Source organism: Microplitis demolitor, chromosome 6 (genome assembly GCF_026212275.2).
Source record: "Microplitis demolitor isolate Queensland-Clemson2020A chromosome 6, iyMicDemo2.1a, whole genome shotgun sequence".
NCBI classification, from domain to species: domain Eukaryota; kingdom Metazoa; phylum Arthropoda; class Insecta; order Hymenoptera; family Braconidae; genus Microplitis; species Microplitis demolitor.
Genome location: NC_068550.1, coordinates 7,838,279 through 7,853,450, shown reverse-complemented (window position 1 = coordinate 7,853,450; position 15,172 = coordinate 7,838,279). Strand labels below are relative to the sequence as shown.

Sequence of the window (15,172 nt, the reverse complement as noted above, 5' to 3'; positions counted from 1 at the left end):
AAGTGACGTTTTTTAGCTGCAATACACTTGGAGCAATTTAAATCAAATCTCCAAGTGTCTTAGGACACCCTTCTGCATATTATTTCTCCACCAAGGTTTGTTCAAACACTTATGTGTTTTTTTTTTCTTTTATTTTTTAAATATTTTTCTATCATATTCTGCCGCCATTTTATTTTGACTAAAAATAAATTTGAAACCGGGAACTGAATAATCAGTTCAGTTGTCGCGCGTAGATTGAAAAAGTGATACAAGATGGCGGTACTGTAACATTACAATTGTCATTTGTCACAAGTCACAACAAATAGCAAAAACACAAATCACTTGTTTGGTTTTCTCGATTGTGTTATTGGTAAACAAAAAACACAAATAAAATACAGTAGGCAAACAATGATGTTCCAACAAATATTTCGTCTTGCAAGTTGTTATCGGAACCGGTTTATCTTTTATTATCTACCCGGAATATTTATAAGAGTAAATATCATTTACTTTTATTTCCTTTTATTGTTTATAGTAATAATATATTTATGTATTATATAAATGTATATATAATATATGGTGTTTTATTTTTTTTAGAGACATTTATCAGCAAAAAAGTTCGTTTCAGCTCCCGTAGTATCTCTAGGTCTTTGGGGATTTGCAAAAAAAGATGAATTTGATATAAATTCTAAAAAAAGCAAAGAATCTCTTCTAGCCAAGGCCGATGCACTCTATGAAAATCAAGAGTACCAAAAAGTTTATGATATTTTGAATAATTATCGGGTAGGTGACATTTTGTACTCAAAATCAAAACTGTCAAATTTGTTTAATAAATTTAGTTGGATTCAATATTTTTTTTTTTTTTTACAGGACTCTAAGGATGTGGAAGTGTTGTGGAGACTTTCCCGGACTCTTTACTACATGGCAAAGACAGCAAGTGATGTTGAGGCAAAAAAAATGATTTATGAAGCTTACAATTTAGTAATAGAAGCTTCTTCAATTAATGATAATCACTGGGCTGTTCATAAATGGATTGCGATTTTAATTGATAGCAAAACTAATTATGAAGGGATGAAAGAGAAAATAAAAACGTTGAATATTGTTAAGGATCACATGCTGGTAAGTTTTATTATCATTCAATCTTTCATTGCTTACGTATCCAAGTCAATATATATATTTATATACATTAGAGGTGTGCAAATCGAGTTTGAATTGAATAATTAAAATTTTCAAATAATTAGATAAAGAAAAATCCAAAAATTTTCGAATATTCTTCAACTATAATTATCCAAAAGTTTTTGAATTATTTGTAACTTTTTAAATTTCGCGATTCAAAATTCTTATCAGTTTTCAAATATTCAATTTTTATTTAATGGAGAGTTTAGTTTGTAAAGGAACCAAAATTAATTTTTTCGTAGATTTGTGTCTGAGTTATATTTACCTCTAAAAAAAATATGATACTGAAGTTAGCCAACGTCTAATGATTTTATGATTTTTTTAAAATGATAAATTGAAAAAAAAAAAAAATATTTAAAAAAGTTGCACCCGTAGTTTTTAAAATTTTCTACATGTGCATATTTTTGTGTAATTAATATATTGAAAAAAAAAAAAAAAAAAATCCGAAAACTGTTAATTGTCTGTTAACTTCAGGATCATACAAAATTCGATGCGAATAATTTGCAAGTTCAAACTATTTGCATATTTTTATCATATATCACTCTATTCTTGGTCATAAAAAATAAAAAAATTATTAAATTATTAAAATATAAATAGACAATAAAATATATTTCTACAGATAGCAAATAAATTAAATCCTAATGATGCAACGACGCTGCATATTCTTGGTCACTACTGTTACTCAGTCGCAGATCTTGCGTGGTATCAAAAAAAAATAGCATCTGCGATCTTTGGCAAAGTCCCGGATTCATCATTCGAAGAAGCCCTGACATATTTGGAGGCTGCTGAAAAAGCAGATCCATTGTTTTATAGTCATAATCTTTTGCTTCTTGGTAAAACTTACTTAAAATTAAGCCGTAAAGACGAAGCTATTAAATATTTAAAAATGACTACCGAATACCCGGTACGTAATGACGATGATCAGAAAGCTAAGCAAGAGGCGACTAAGATATTAAGTAGTATTTAATTTTCAAGAGTGAGTACCGGGAGTGATAGTGGGGTAAGCGTGTAATCATTCTTATCTTATCATTTAATTTGTTTATTAAATATTTTTTGTTTGGTATTCAAACATATTTTATCGAACGTTGTCTTTAAAAATGACTTTTTCGTTTGACCAATACGAGTTTTGATTTTCTGGTAGGGCGATTAGTCTAGTAAATTAACACGACTAATTGGTAAATGTGATTGAAAGTATATATTTTTTAAACCTTTGTTTTTATAAAACTTTATCTGTGATCATGACAATGATATTTAAAATTTTTATTGTTATATTGCATATATTTTTTTTTGAATGTAAGCCCATATTGGCTTTAATAATTTTTTTAAATATTTTATATTTTTTATTAAAAAATCCAACAATTTATGGATTTTTAATTTATACTCTATCAAAATATTAAGATATATATATATATATATATATATATATATATATATATATATATATATATATAAATATATACATAAATATATAGAAGGTTGTCATTATGCAGGAAAAATTTATTTAATTTTAATCATCAAAATTTTTTTTGGTTAATACTAAAAAAATAAATAGTTTTGATTTGAATTTCAAAGGACAAGAATTTTATAACAATGGCTGTTACTAAATTTTTTTTTTCTGTTTGTTTTATTTATGATAGAAAAGTATTTTTCCGGATGTAGAGATATAAATTCGTTGTTTACTTTAGGCATTGAGTTTATAACTTCAATAAAATTAAGAAAACTATTTACGATGTGATTTTAAAGGGCTGTAACTTTTGAAATTTTGAATTTATAAATTTTTTTTATCAGACCTTTTTTGTAGCCCATCAAATCATCTACAAAATTGTCCCTAGACTTTATTCTCTAAAATTAGAACTCTGAGCACCAGTGAATTTATTAGATAAAATTTACAAAAATTATTTTTTAAAATTTTTTAATAAAAGCAAAAAATTTTATCAATCAAATTTTGATTCAGGGTATAACTTTTTTTTTTTTACATTTATACAATTCAGATACATTTAACCAAAAACATGAAAACCAAGTGGTAAAATAATATTTTATATACAATAGAAATATGTAATATTGACAAAATCAAGTTTTAAATTTTCTGAAAATTTTTAAAACTGTTTATATACTTTAATACCGCTGGCAAATCTTTTAAGCACCAACACTTGAATCTGTATACACCCTTTCAAAAAATAATAATAAACCAGGTAATTTAATCCTGTGAGATAATACTCTAAGCCTGGACTTTTGCGACCCAAACAAATTCTAAGAAAATAAAATTTACTATTTACTAAACACTTAAAAAAAAAAAGAAAAAAAAAAGTTAAATTATTCAAAAAATAATTCTACGAACTGTACTCTGTACTGTACAAATAATATTAAGTCTAAAATATTTTTAGTGATCGGTATTAGTACTAAATCTGTGTTTTAAAATTGTGATCTAAAATAATATTGATTTATTGGTGGAAAAAAAAATACAATTTAAAATATATAATATGAGAGTATAATTTATCTCCGCATTAATAAATAATTAATATGATAATTTCAGGGTATCTTGAAATTATTATTTATCGTTAAGTTATAATAATAATAATAATATTAATTAATTTAAAAATTACATAGGTACATAATCGACGATATAAAAAAATAATTATTAACATATGATTAATAAAAAAACGCAATTATTGTACAGCCGTGTCATGAAAAAAAAAATTAACATTTGTTAACTTTTTTTTTTTTATTAATCGTATAATTTTATTATTTGCAAGTGTACTCTTCGGTACGTTCTGTACAAGTGTCACAAAATACTCGACAGCACCAATGAAATTTGCATCTGCACTGCCAAGTTTTTGTATACTGGTGGGTGTTGTATCCTCGTCCACAGCACATTAGGTCGCATCCGTCAGTTCCTAAAAAAAGAAAAAAAAATTAAATTCTTTTCATACATTTTTTTATTTTGATGATAATCAAAAGTGAAAGATCAATTATCGACACTATATTTATTTATTATCATGATATTGATTCTCCGCGAATTTGTCGAATTTCAAAATTTGAGACAATTTTTAATTATTGTTGAAATTTTTTAATTTTCGTAGAACCTTTATACTACATGCAATATAGAAATAAATTGTGGAATAAAATTAAGCGGCAAATTCCAAAATTTCACAATGATACCCGAGTCGGCATTTAAATCGTAGATTGAACTTACTAGACGTTGAAAACGTTAATTTAACCTTTGCAGACGTAAACAGCCGTAAAAATGTATTTTAAACGTAGTTGACGTACGAAAACAAATAAGACTTGTGTAATCGTAAATACAAGCTTTAAAAACTTGCAATAAAAAAATTAAACTATATCAGAAACTTTTCATTGCAAAAAAAAAAAAATATATCTCGCAGCCAGAAGACGAGAAATAAAAATTTTCCAGCTGTAGAAAAATATTTGGGCCTTGTGAGACAGTTCCCTACTGATGGCTCTTATTTCGTGCTTCATTGAGTCCTACAGACCACCTAGAAGCTAGTAGACGTGAAATAAAAATTTTCAGCAGCTTTTGGAAAATATTTTGGGCCTTGCAATAGAACTCTGCTGATGATTCGTGAGGTAGTTTAGAGAGTAGAGTCTAGATTTCTTGCAAGGTCCCAAAATAATTTTCCAAAGCCGCTGAAAATTTTTATTCCTTGTTTAAAAGCTTCTAGGTAGTCTGTAAGACCCAATGGAGCACAAGAAATTAGCCATCAGTAGAGTACTGTCTCACAAGGCCCACAAAATTTTTCTATAGCTCGAGAACTTTCATTTTGAGTCTCCAAGCTACGAGGTAGTCTGTAATATCGAAAAGTTATTTCTCGTTATTTCTCATCTTCTGTTCGTCAAACATATTTTTTTGTCAATAAAATGATTTTGATATAGTTTAATTTTTTTATTGCAAGTTTTAAAAGGTTGTATCTGCGATTATACAAGTCTTATTTACATTTTCATATATCAATTACGTCTAAAATACGTTTTTACGGCTATTTACATCTTCAAAAGTTAAATTTACGTTTTCAACATCTAGAACGTTTAATCTACAATTTAAATTTCGATTCGGGTATTTTTTCAAAAAATTTCTTAATTTTATACTAATCGGAAGAAAAGTTTGAAATTTACGATTTTTAATATTTTTTTCTCAAATACAAAAAATCCGATTCAAGAAGCAGAAATGATTGAAACTTTTGATTTTAAAAAAATTTTCCGATAAGTTTCTTTAGAATGAAAGTTCAAATTTGTTTCTAATTTCAAAGTTCAACAGGTCAAACTTTTTTTTTACTCGAAGTATGATTTCAATTCGGAATCGAATTTTCTTTCGAAATAACATAATTTTTTTAAACAATTTTCAAGGTAGATATGTTGTTAATAGTACAATAATATTTATTGATTTACTCCAGAAAAAACATATCGCCTTTACAAAAGTTCATGTTTCTTTTCAATAGACTACTTTAAGATATAAAAATACAAAAATAGTTTTATTAGTATCAATAGTTGTATCTTCAACTTAATCCACTAAATTTTTTTTTACCTTTACTCGTCCGATTGCAAGACCTTCCTTGGGTGCCTAGACTTCCTTGGGTTAAATCTGGCTCGCAATAATTGGGAGATGGCTGAAGAAAGACAAGCTCACTTCTTTTGGGAATCCTCTTCTGGCTTATCCCCGGGCCACTGTTAACTTTAGTTCTCTTTAATATTAAATGTGGTCTTTTAGTGTTTCCGGATTTCTTTGAAGACCTGTCAGTTCGACCATTCGAACTAATTTCATTAAGTTTTCCTTGTGATTTCGCATCGTTGCCCATAATAGGGACCACTTCAATTGATGATTGATCCAGATAATCCGAGTTCTTAAATTAAAGAAAAAAAACTTTCATAAATAAAATATCATTATATTTTTAACTTATTCTTTAATTCTTCCATCTTTATTTGTATATATAATTTTTTCTTTGTATCTACAATTGATGAAGAAATAACGGACAAAGTATAGATGCGTGGTCTGAATTTATTGTCTTAAGTTATTGCGCTCTTGCACGAGCCACAATTTGCATACTGAGATATGAACAACGCCCACGCGTTTTAAAAATGAATTTTATCTTGTTATTATTGTTACTTTTTTTTTTTTTTTTAATCTTAAATACAATTTTAAAACCTTTGGGTACTCAAAAATTTTATCGTAAGAATTTTTAAATTCATTGCATACTAATTTACTTGTATATCAAATTTAAAATCTGTAAATTTATTGCCCGTAAAAAATTTTATTTTAAATAACCCGCCATTTTTTTATACTAGCGCGCAAATTCTGTACTCGGTAGAAATCGGGGACAATGAAAAGAATTAAATATGTCGGCGGAGATTGGAAAAAAACTCGGTTTTAAGACATTAAATATTCAATACAATTAAACATAAGAAATAAAATTCATGAAAATTTATTAGAGGATTTTATATAACAATTTATAGCTAATATATAAAAAACTAGATCAATTGATTGGGTTATGGAGGAAATATTGTGACCTCAAACATGAGAGTAGAGCATTCTTATGAAAATCTTGCGCAAGTCTGGTCACTAATATTCTAGTTGTCTGCGTCTCTATATAAATATGAATCTTGTTGTAGACATTGATTAAATTTGAAAATGCAAGTTTTGTGCATATTTACAGAAAAACTATGGGTTACATTGTATCTAAAGAAATGTGCAAGCTAACACATGGCCCGTTGATAAAATTACTTACGCATTTCTTGAAAAATATTTGCGCAAGAAATTTATTAAATTTATTAAAATTAAAGATAATCACGCATGGTTTGCGACAGGGTGGCTCAACATGCGTCATATATATTTAAATTAATTCCCAAAGGAAGGGGTTAAGTGACAGAGATAATTATACGGCGCTTGTTGAACAAATCTATTGCAAACCATACGTGATTATCTTCAATAAATTTCTTGCGCACGTTTTGCGTAATCGATTTTATCAATAAGCCATGAGTAAGAAATCTACAAAATTATTTTGTACAATATGATGTATACCTGTATAGCAAGATTTTTTGGTCAGAAAGTTGGTGTTAATTAGTTGCGATCAAGTTGACGACAACTTGTCGATAACTTTCAGCTTTTGTAACTGTTGACTACAAGTTGTTGCCAACTTTTCAGATAATGTGCAAGTAATACAAAAATCTTGACTTTAAATCTTTTATAAATATTTTGTGACAGATTCATAGATACATAAAGACGAAACTCGTAAGGGTTTTCTGCAAAATACTTCTACAAAATTACCACAAGACTGCAACAAATTTTTTTTTGCATATTATCTTGTGCAAATTCATATATTTTTATAAAAATATTTTAGTGATCAGTGTCTTGATCAGAAACTTGTGATAGCCTGGGTCCAAAATAAAACTTGATTTAGAACGAAAAGTCTAAATCAAGTTTTATTTTTGACCCGGGAGAAATTATTACATGAGTCAGTATTTGTTTGCGATCTGTAATCAATAATGAGAGTCAATTTATTTTTTTTTACCTGAATCGTAAGCGTTGGTGTTGATGGTGGGGTAATTGCCATAACAGGTCTTGCGCGATAATATTTTTTCATCAAAGCATCTCCGATTTGTCGGAAGCTCGGCAAAGTTCGCCAACAAGTTCGTACTGTACAGGAACCAGATACCCCATGACATTTGCATTCTGTTTGTAGCATTGCCTTTACAATCTAGCGAAACAAAAGTAAATTAATTAGCATTAAAAGAAGAAATAAAAATAAAAGAGGGTAGAAATGAAATGAAATTAAATGCCGGAATATATTTATTGAATTAGAGCTATTGTAAATTAAAATGAAAAATAATTGAAGTATTGTTGTCCGAATAAATTCATCACAGCGAGTTATTTTATAAGTTTAAAATTAGTATTCGCATAAATGAATAACCTAAGAAGTAACCTATGGTTTGTCGGTGTGGTATCCACGGGCCATACTTACAAGTTGTTGTACAACTTGTAAGCGATCTCGATTGAGAGATATCCAGTGGCTCTTATACGCTTGAACTAGTATACCTGTTATTATCCGTGGGATCAATTTACAGTATAATTGAAGGAAATCGTAGCGAATTGTCATTAATGACTCATAACATACCGCTATATATAACATATATTTTATTTTTGATAATAAATCTGAACTACTAATATTTATTCTGCTATATACGTGTACATATATATACATGCATTAGGCTATTGCAAAAATTACCTTTTTTTTTTCAATCCCGTATACACAGAAAAAAAGGATTTCTTGGAGCAAGAAATATTTTGCATTATGAATTGAAGACAAAAAATTTTTTGGGATTAGAAAAAATTTATCGACGCAAGGAAACTTTTTTTCGCCCCAAGAAAATTTTTATTTTCAATTTAGAATAAAAAAAATTTCTTTGGTCAAGTAGAAATTTTTGGCGCCAAGAAATTCTTTTTTTCTGTGCATAAATTTTTAAAGTCCGCTTAAGAATTTTGAAATTTTCTATATAAATAATACGGAGGCTTTATTTCAATGCAATATATTTATTTATTAAAAAAATTATTACCGATCTCATACAATTAAAAAATTTATTTATCCCCACGGAATATGACAATATATTTATAACCCCTTTTTTTGTCTTATTTCTAGTTTCGTTCATAATAAATTTAATCCGATAGTCAAAGAGATATAAACCTTCATATTAATATTTAAATTTGGTCAAATCATCATAAGTATCATATTTGGAAAATTTAAAAATCCTTTAACAAATTTAAAAAATTCATAGTTTGAGCAAAGAATTACTAGAAAATCATCTATGTTCCGTAACGATGTTCGTAACGTCAATTGAAATTTATAAACAAAAAAGAAAACAATTTAAAAATTTTTTAAATTCTCATGCCATCTAAGAAATTTTTTTTACTAAATTTGTAAAAAAAATCAGTTGGTTTTATTCATAACCCCAACATATATATGTGTGTAATATAATGTAAAGAAAGTAAAAAACATAACCGTTAATATATTGACTCACCTTTCTTCCGGCCTTGTTGTTATGCAGATTCATAAGACTTCTGGCATCACCTTCCACCTCTCGTGCATCAAGAAACCTACGCGCGAACCTATATTATTCAGACATTTATTCCAAATAAATATAATTTAAATAATTATAATTGTAAAAATTAAACACAACTTACCTCATTCCGTATGTCACATCCGCGCTGCATCCACCCCATTCCCACCCACTCGGTGGGGCGGCTTTTCTAGTTCTGTTGAACAAAAATAAGTTTTCTATCAGTAATTGTTATATTATATTATATTATTTATTATTAAATAATAATAATAAATATCAGCTCACCTTACAGTCGGTTCACAACCACAGGCTGTGATGTTTCCACGGCTACAAGCCGCAGTTACAGCATACGTTACACCTGCCGAGCTTATTGCGTATGTAAATGCAGCCTCTCTGCTACCTGTAATATAAAAAGAATTGTTTAAGTATAAAATATTGCGTTATTTACTTTTTTTCGTTTTTTTAAATTTAAACTAAAATCGGGGCTCGATACCGGAGCTATTGAGTTATGAACGACATTCGTTATCACTAAACTGCTCCATCATTTCCAAGTTATTTATATCCGCAAGTCTACTTTGTCATAGTAATTTACGGTCTCATAGCTGAGAGTAAGCGTCAGTACAATTAATTACCCGTGGCGAGCTTTAACCGGCATCGCAATATAAGTTACCGTTTCAAGATACTACACTGTCTTTCTTATTCATCTTATTCTTCACCTCTGCTACTCTTTCATCATTATTTTATTTTATTATTTTTTTTTATTTGTTATTATTATTCACAACTCCTACACGTCTTCTATAAGCAGCCTACTGTCAACGCGTTTATATATCATCCATAATGAAAAGTTAATAAGGAATTATTCAAATCCATGCGCCAGACAATAATCATACTAATAATAACTAGCAAGCAAGTACAGTCACTAGTGAATGCTTTTAGTAATAGCATAACTATTATATTTATATATATGGTAAGTTTTGACTATAAAATTAGTTATGGAATCATTAATTTATTTATTGTTCGAATAAAACTATCAGTGAAATTCGCGATTTTATTATTGAAACTTTTTCTACTTTTTATATATCTATCAATTATATATATACTATATATACATATATATATATACTAAGAAAAATAAATTGCAGTAGTAAGTAAATATTATGTTAGTGTTTAGCGGCAATGACATATATTTTTTAATCAAATAAATTTACATTTTTGCACAAGAAAAATTTTCAGTTATTTTTATCAAAACTTTTCTCTGAAAAAAAGTACTAAGCACAGAATAAAGTTCGGGGTTCAATGGCATACTCTACAATCTAGTAATCTAGGGTTTTATTTATTGAAAAATTTTATTTGTTGAAGAGAAAAAGGGGAGAAAGTTTTCATTTACAAAATAAGGGCAACAAGGAAAGTATTGTTCGTTCACTTGATTGCGAAATAGAAAAAAGCGACATCTTAAATAAATTTAATTTAATTATGTAAACATCTATTTAATCCAATGAATATTTAATTCAAATACTTGTCTATAAAGTAAATGATTTGTTTGGATTTACAAATTATTTTTCTCAGTGTATATATTTGTATATGTCTATTATAACGCGTCTTGTCATCGCAATAGCACCCAAAATTATCAACAGACATGACTATGTAACTTTGTAAACTTATTTTTTGGATTAATGCCTTGATAAAATTAAAAAATAACAAAAATCCGGTAATTAGTTTAAAAATACGCGGGTATTTTAAATTTTTTAAATAATTAAAAATGTCCTTTCATGGGTTTATTTTGAAATCACTTTATAACGAAAAGGCATCACTGAATTACGCTGAATGTATATTCGAGCTTAGACGATAATTTTTTATTTTATTTTTTTTTTTAAATTAGGTCCTACGATCATTTTTCCGATTTTACAGTCGTGATAAAAATTTAAAAAAACCAAAAAAAATTTTTTTTATGGCTTCAATCTTCAATAACTGTTTTAACGAAAAGTCAGAGCTTTCGTTCATTTTTTTATAACTTTCTTAAAATTTTATGATAGAAATTTGAAATTGGTTTTTTTATGAAATTTAAATTTTAAAATTAGATTTCAAGATTATATTTATTACAATTCACAGGCTATAAATATTAGAGGAAAAAATTTTGAAAAATATGAAAATAATAATAATAATAATAATAATAACAAGTTTGAATTAATGTATGTTGATACTGATAGAGAAATAAGTGATTAAAATAGTAAGGGCTAATAAAAGATATAAAACGATAGCTCGACTATGAGATCACGGATATATAAACGCGAGTGATCAATATCTCGACGATCGGTTCCCTGATTTATAAGACGCTCAAAGATAAGTATCTGCTCTCCGTCCTCGTGTCGCAATCCAGCCAATTTATGTAGCATAAGATATGCGACATTCAGCACCAGAGCTTAACTCTCTTATACAAAGTGCATAGTTTTGCTGTTATATATTCCTCGATCGCAGTACCTTCACTTGATAATAATACAGCTTTTTTTTCTCTTCTTTTTTTTTTTACTTTTTGCCTACTCATTGAATCCCATACTACAAACAAGCATAAATACCGCGAGCTTTCATTGTATACCATTCCGTCTCATCCTACAGATATATATATATATATATATATATATATATATATATATGCATACATAAGAGAGCAATCAAATGAATAGATTTATATCCTGCGTATATCAATTGTCGACAGGCTGCACGTGTATTATTTAGTCTAAGGGTCTATAACTCTTAGTTATTTATTTTTAGATCTGGCTCTTAATACTCGGATGGCAATTCTCGGGGTTACAAACCTAAGATAAAATAAAAATATAAATAAATTAAATGATAAAGATGCTGAGAGAATTTCTCTTAGCAGTATCATCATATCTCTCATGCTTGAGATATTTTAGTCAAACGAGTGTACCGATCATAAGAAACCTGGTTCATCAACGACCGCTAGCTACTTCGAGGCTTAACGAGATAAATAAATAAAAAAATAAATAACTATATATTAATTGCCTTGGGTGTACTGTAAATCAAATTAAATGACAGTTCAGTAGCCATTTAACTGACTCGCTATATACATATATGATAGGTATAGATGGTGGGATACAAGTAAACTTGATTTAGAGTTTAAATAAAATAGATTTTTGTCCATTAAAAATTATATTTAATGAAAGTAAAAATTTATATAAAATATTAAAAAATAAATTTATTCTTAATAAATAATATTTTTTATGCATTTCATGCGAAGTAGTTTACTAACTTTTTTTAAATTTACAATTTCTTCTATAAATAATTTTAAAAAGTAAATAAATATTTTCTCCTTAGATATAAATTTACAACTTTGTTGCAAAAGTTTATTAACATATGACATATTAATGATTTAAGTGATATTTAGTGAAATTAAAAATTTCTTTCCTAGATACTTATTTTTCTACAGTAATAATTTAAAAAATTTCAAATTAATATTTTATAAATTATATTGCATTAACCATTATTATATTTATTTACTGATAATTAATATACAGTATCATTTACTCATTAAACGGGACCGCTAATAGGAAATTTTTGCATATTTCGATAGTCGATACCTACAAAAATAACATACTAAAATTTCAAGTACAAATCGCGAATAGTTTTTTTGAGTTACAGCCATCTGAAGAGCAGCCGCTTATCGGTTCTCGAAAATACATTTTTCAAAATTGCTAAAGTTATAACTCGAAATCATCTGATTGATGTTATTCGCATCGCAGCTTCTTTTATATGTTTCTACGTACCATGAACCTCCAGTTTTCCGATCGAATCAAAAATGTAATTTTGGCAGGCCAAAAATCACCAAATTTTCGCGCAAAATTTTTAATTTTTTTTAAAAATCTTATTTTGTTAAATTTCAATTTTTTTCTTAGTCCGAGGGTCATGGTATGAAAAATACCTTCTAGTTTGATAAACTTTTTAGTTTTTTTAATTTTATGCACAGTGAAGGTCGCTATCATTGCAGTAGGGGGACTTTTTTTTTGAGTGTTGGATTATGAATAATTCGTTGATTTTTGAATTCTTCAGTCCAAAAGTTTTATCTTGTTGTCATTATATATCAACAAATATATCCTCAAAACATGAAAACATTCCATGCAGTAGTTTTCTTTAAAAAAATTCCCAAAAATCGTCTTTTTTCAGGCGATCATACTTTCAGTGGTCCCCCTTAACGACAATTAATTTATTATATACAAGAATAAAATAAATGATACTTATTAATTTAAGGATAACAAATTATAAATTTTGGTTTCTCATGTTTCTTATTTTTATATGAATATTTAAAATTTTTTTAATAAATTATGGTCCTGGTTCAAAATGAGTACATAAATATTTATTTCAACTCAAAAGTACACTATATAAATTGATAAATTTTAAAGCCTCATTTTTTTCTGTTTATAAAATGGATTTGTTTGATAAAAAAAATATTTAATGGGGGTAATAACAATAATTTTTATCAGCTTTGTTTGGATTTGACTAATGGGATCCAAAGTCTCTTATTTGCCCATATAGGATATGAATATAAATATATATGTATATAGTTGGATGATCTGATGCGTGGGTGCGGGCATTCAGAAGTACCTTTGCTAAACCGTGAAAGCGATAGCAAACGATATTTTCGGACATAAATGACCAGACAACTTATTCTAGGTAAAAAGAATTGGTTGTAAGAAATAATAGGTGTATTGTGGTAACTGACATTGTAAAGAGGTAATTTTTTTAAATTTTTGGCTGAAGCTGAATATAAGAGAGAGTAGAACAAAATAAGACAACATCAAAAAAAAAAATGTTTTTTTATTTAAATGTTTATATATAGTTATTAAAAAAAGTATGGGGAAATTGGTCATCCTGAATAGTTCAATTTAGAATTTTTGACAAAAAAATTTTTCTTTACACTAAAACTGAAAATAGTACTCTAGTAATTCTCATATAAACGTAGAAAATAACTTTTGCATTCGGTGGGAAAATTTTAAACGATTATGTCAAATAAAATAAATATCAATATTTGAGTCATAGCTGATTGATAGAGAATATTTATTTTTAAAATTTACACAGAAAAAAGGATGTCTTGGCTCAAGAAAAATTTTTTTCATTATGAAATGAAGACAAAAAATTTTTTCCTTGCCCGGAAACGTTATTTCTTGGCTCAAGAAAATTTTTTCCCGCCTCAAGAAAATTTTACTTTTCAATTCATAGTGCAAAAAATTTCTTAGGACAAGTAAAAATTTTTCGTGCCAAGAACTACTTTTTTTCTGTGTACTCAAAATTAAATGAATAAAAAATTTTTTTTAAAGTTAATTCTATCCCAAAAGTCAGCTTTTCTGCTGATTCATAACAAGATAACTTAGATAACAAATGTGAAAATTTTTTTTTACTTAAAATTTCTAGATGGTCGTACTATTTAAGCTGACCAACTCACCCCATATTTTTTGTAAAAACCATAAATGAACATTTACAAAATAAAAAAAAAACAAAGCTTTTTTGTTAAAAACTGGTGTCTCATTTTGCCCACTCTTCCCCATAGGAATAATTTTACAGTCCATTGATGTCGGTGATTAATATAAGTAAGGATTTATATTTAAAAAGAATGTGCATTCTGCTGTAGCGTGTATTGATAGAAGGCTATAGATAGGATCGGAAAATAAATTGAATGGAAATGAATTGGCGATTGGAGACTGGAGATTGGCTTGTAGGCATCGACATTTGCAAGACGATTGTCGCGGTGATCAGATAACTGAACAATTAACCAATTACTATAATTAAGACACCAGTCCACTTAGCATTTGTATCAACTAATGGTGAATTTGCATTCAAAACTACTTTTAAAAGTATTTTAATGTTTTTTTATTTTTAGCTGAATCGTGTTCGTGTAAAAAAAACTTAGGAGATTATAGAAACTACTTCGAGGAATTCATTTTATTTG

The 15,172-nt window shown here is 27.6% G+C and overlaps 2 protein-coding genes across 4 annotated transcripts in view; one reads left to right on the top strand and one right to left on the bottom strand.

Moving 5' to 3' along the window:
* The first annotated feature begins 235 nt into the window (after nucleotides 1-235).
* On the top strand, nucleotides 236-2,520 carry LOC103580557 (regulator of microtubule dynamics protein 1). Its single transcript, XM_008562361.3, has 4 exons — nucleotides 236-471; nucleotides 574-759; nucleotides 847-1,095; nucleotides 1,772-2,520. Exons 1-4 carry the CDS (start codon nucleotides 388-390, stop codon nucleotides 2,117-2,119), a joined length of 867 nt encoding a protein of 288 aa, XP_008560583.1. The 5' UTR covers nucleotides 236-387; the 3' UTR covers nucleotides 2,120-2,520.
* Nucleotides 2,521-2,663: 143 nt separating this feature from the next.
* LOC103580558 (protein Wnt-7b) overlaps nucleotides 2,664-15,172 on the bottom strand; it is a 54,965-nt gene continuing 42,456 nt past the window's right edge. For 2 of the 3 annotated variants that reach the window (XM_014439368.2, XM_053739977.1), the window contains exons 3-8: nucleotides 9,499-9,613; nucleotides 9,338-9,409; nucleotides 9,175-9,262; nucleotides 7,671-7,856; nucleotides 5,690-6,005; nucleotides 2,664-4,046 (exon numbers count right to left, since the gene is read on the bottom strand). In XM_014439368.2, the coding sequence (XP_014294854.1) occupies nucleotides 3,895-4,046; nucleotides 5,690-6,005; nucleotides 7,671-7,856; nucleotides 9,175-9,262; nucleotides 9,338-9,409; nucleotides 9,499-9,613 (929 nt within the window). In that variant the 3' untranslated portion in view covers nucleotides 2,664-3,894. The remainder of the gene's footprint in view (nucleotides 4,047-5,689; nucleotides 6,006-7,670; nucleotides 7,857-9,174; nucleotides 9,263-9,337; nucleotides 9,410-9,498; nucleotides 9,614-15,172) is intronic. The other variant, XM_053739978.1, reaches the window with a different exon arrangement.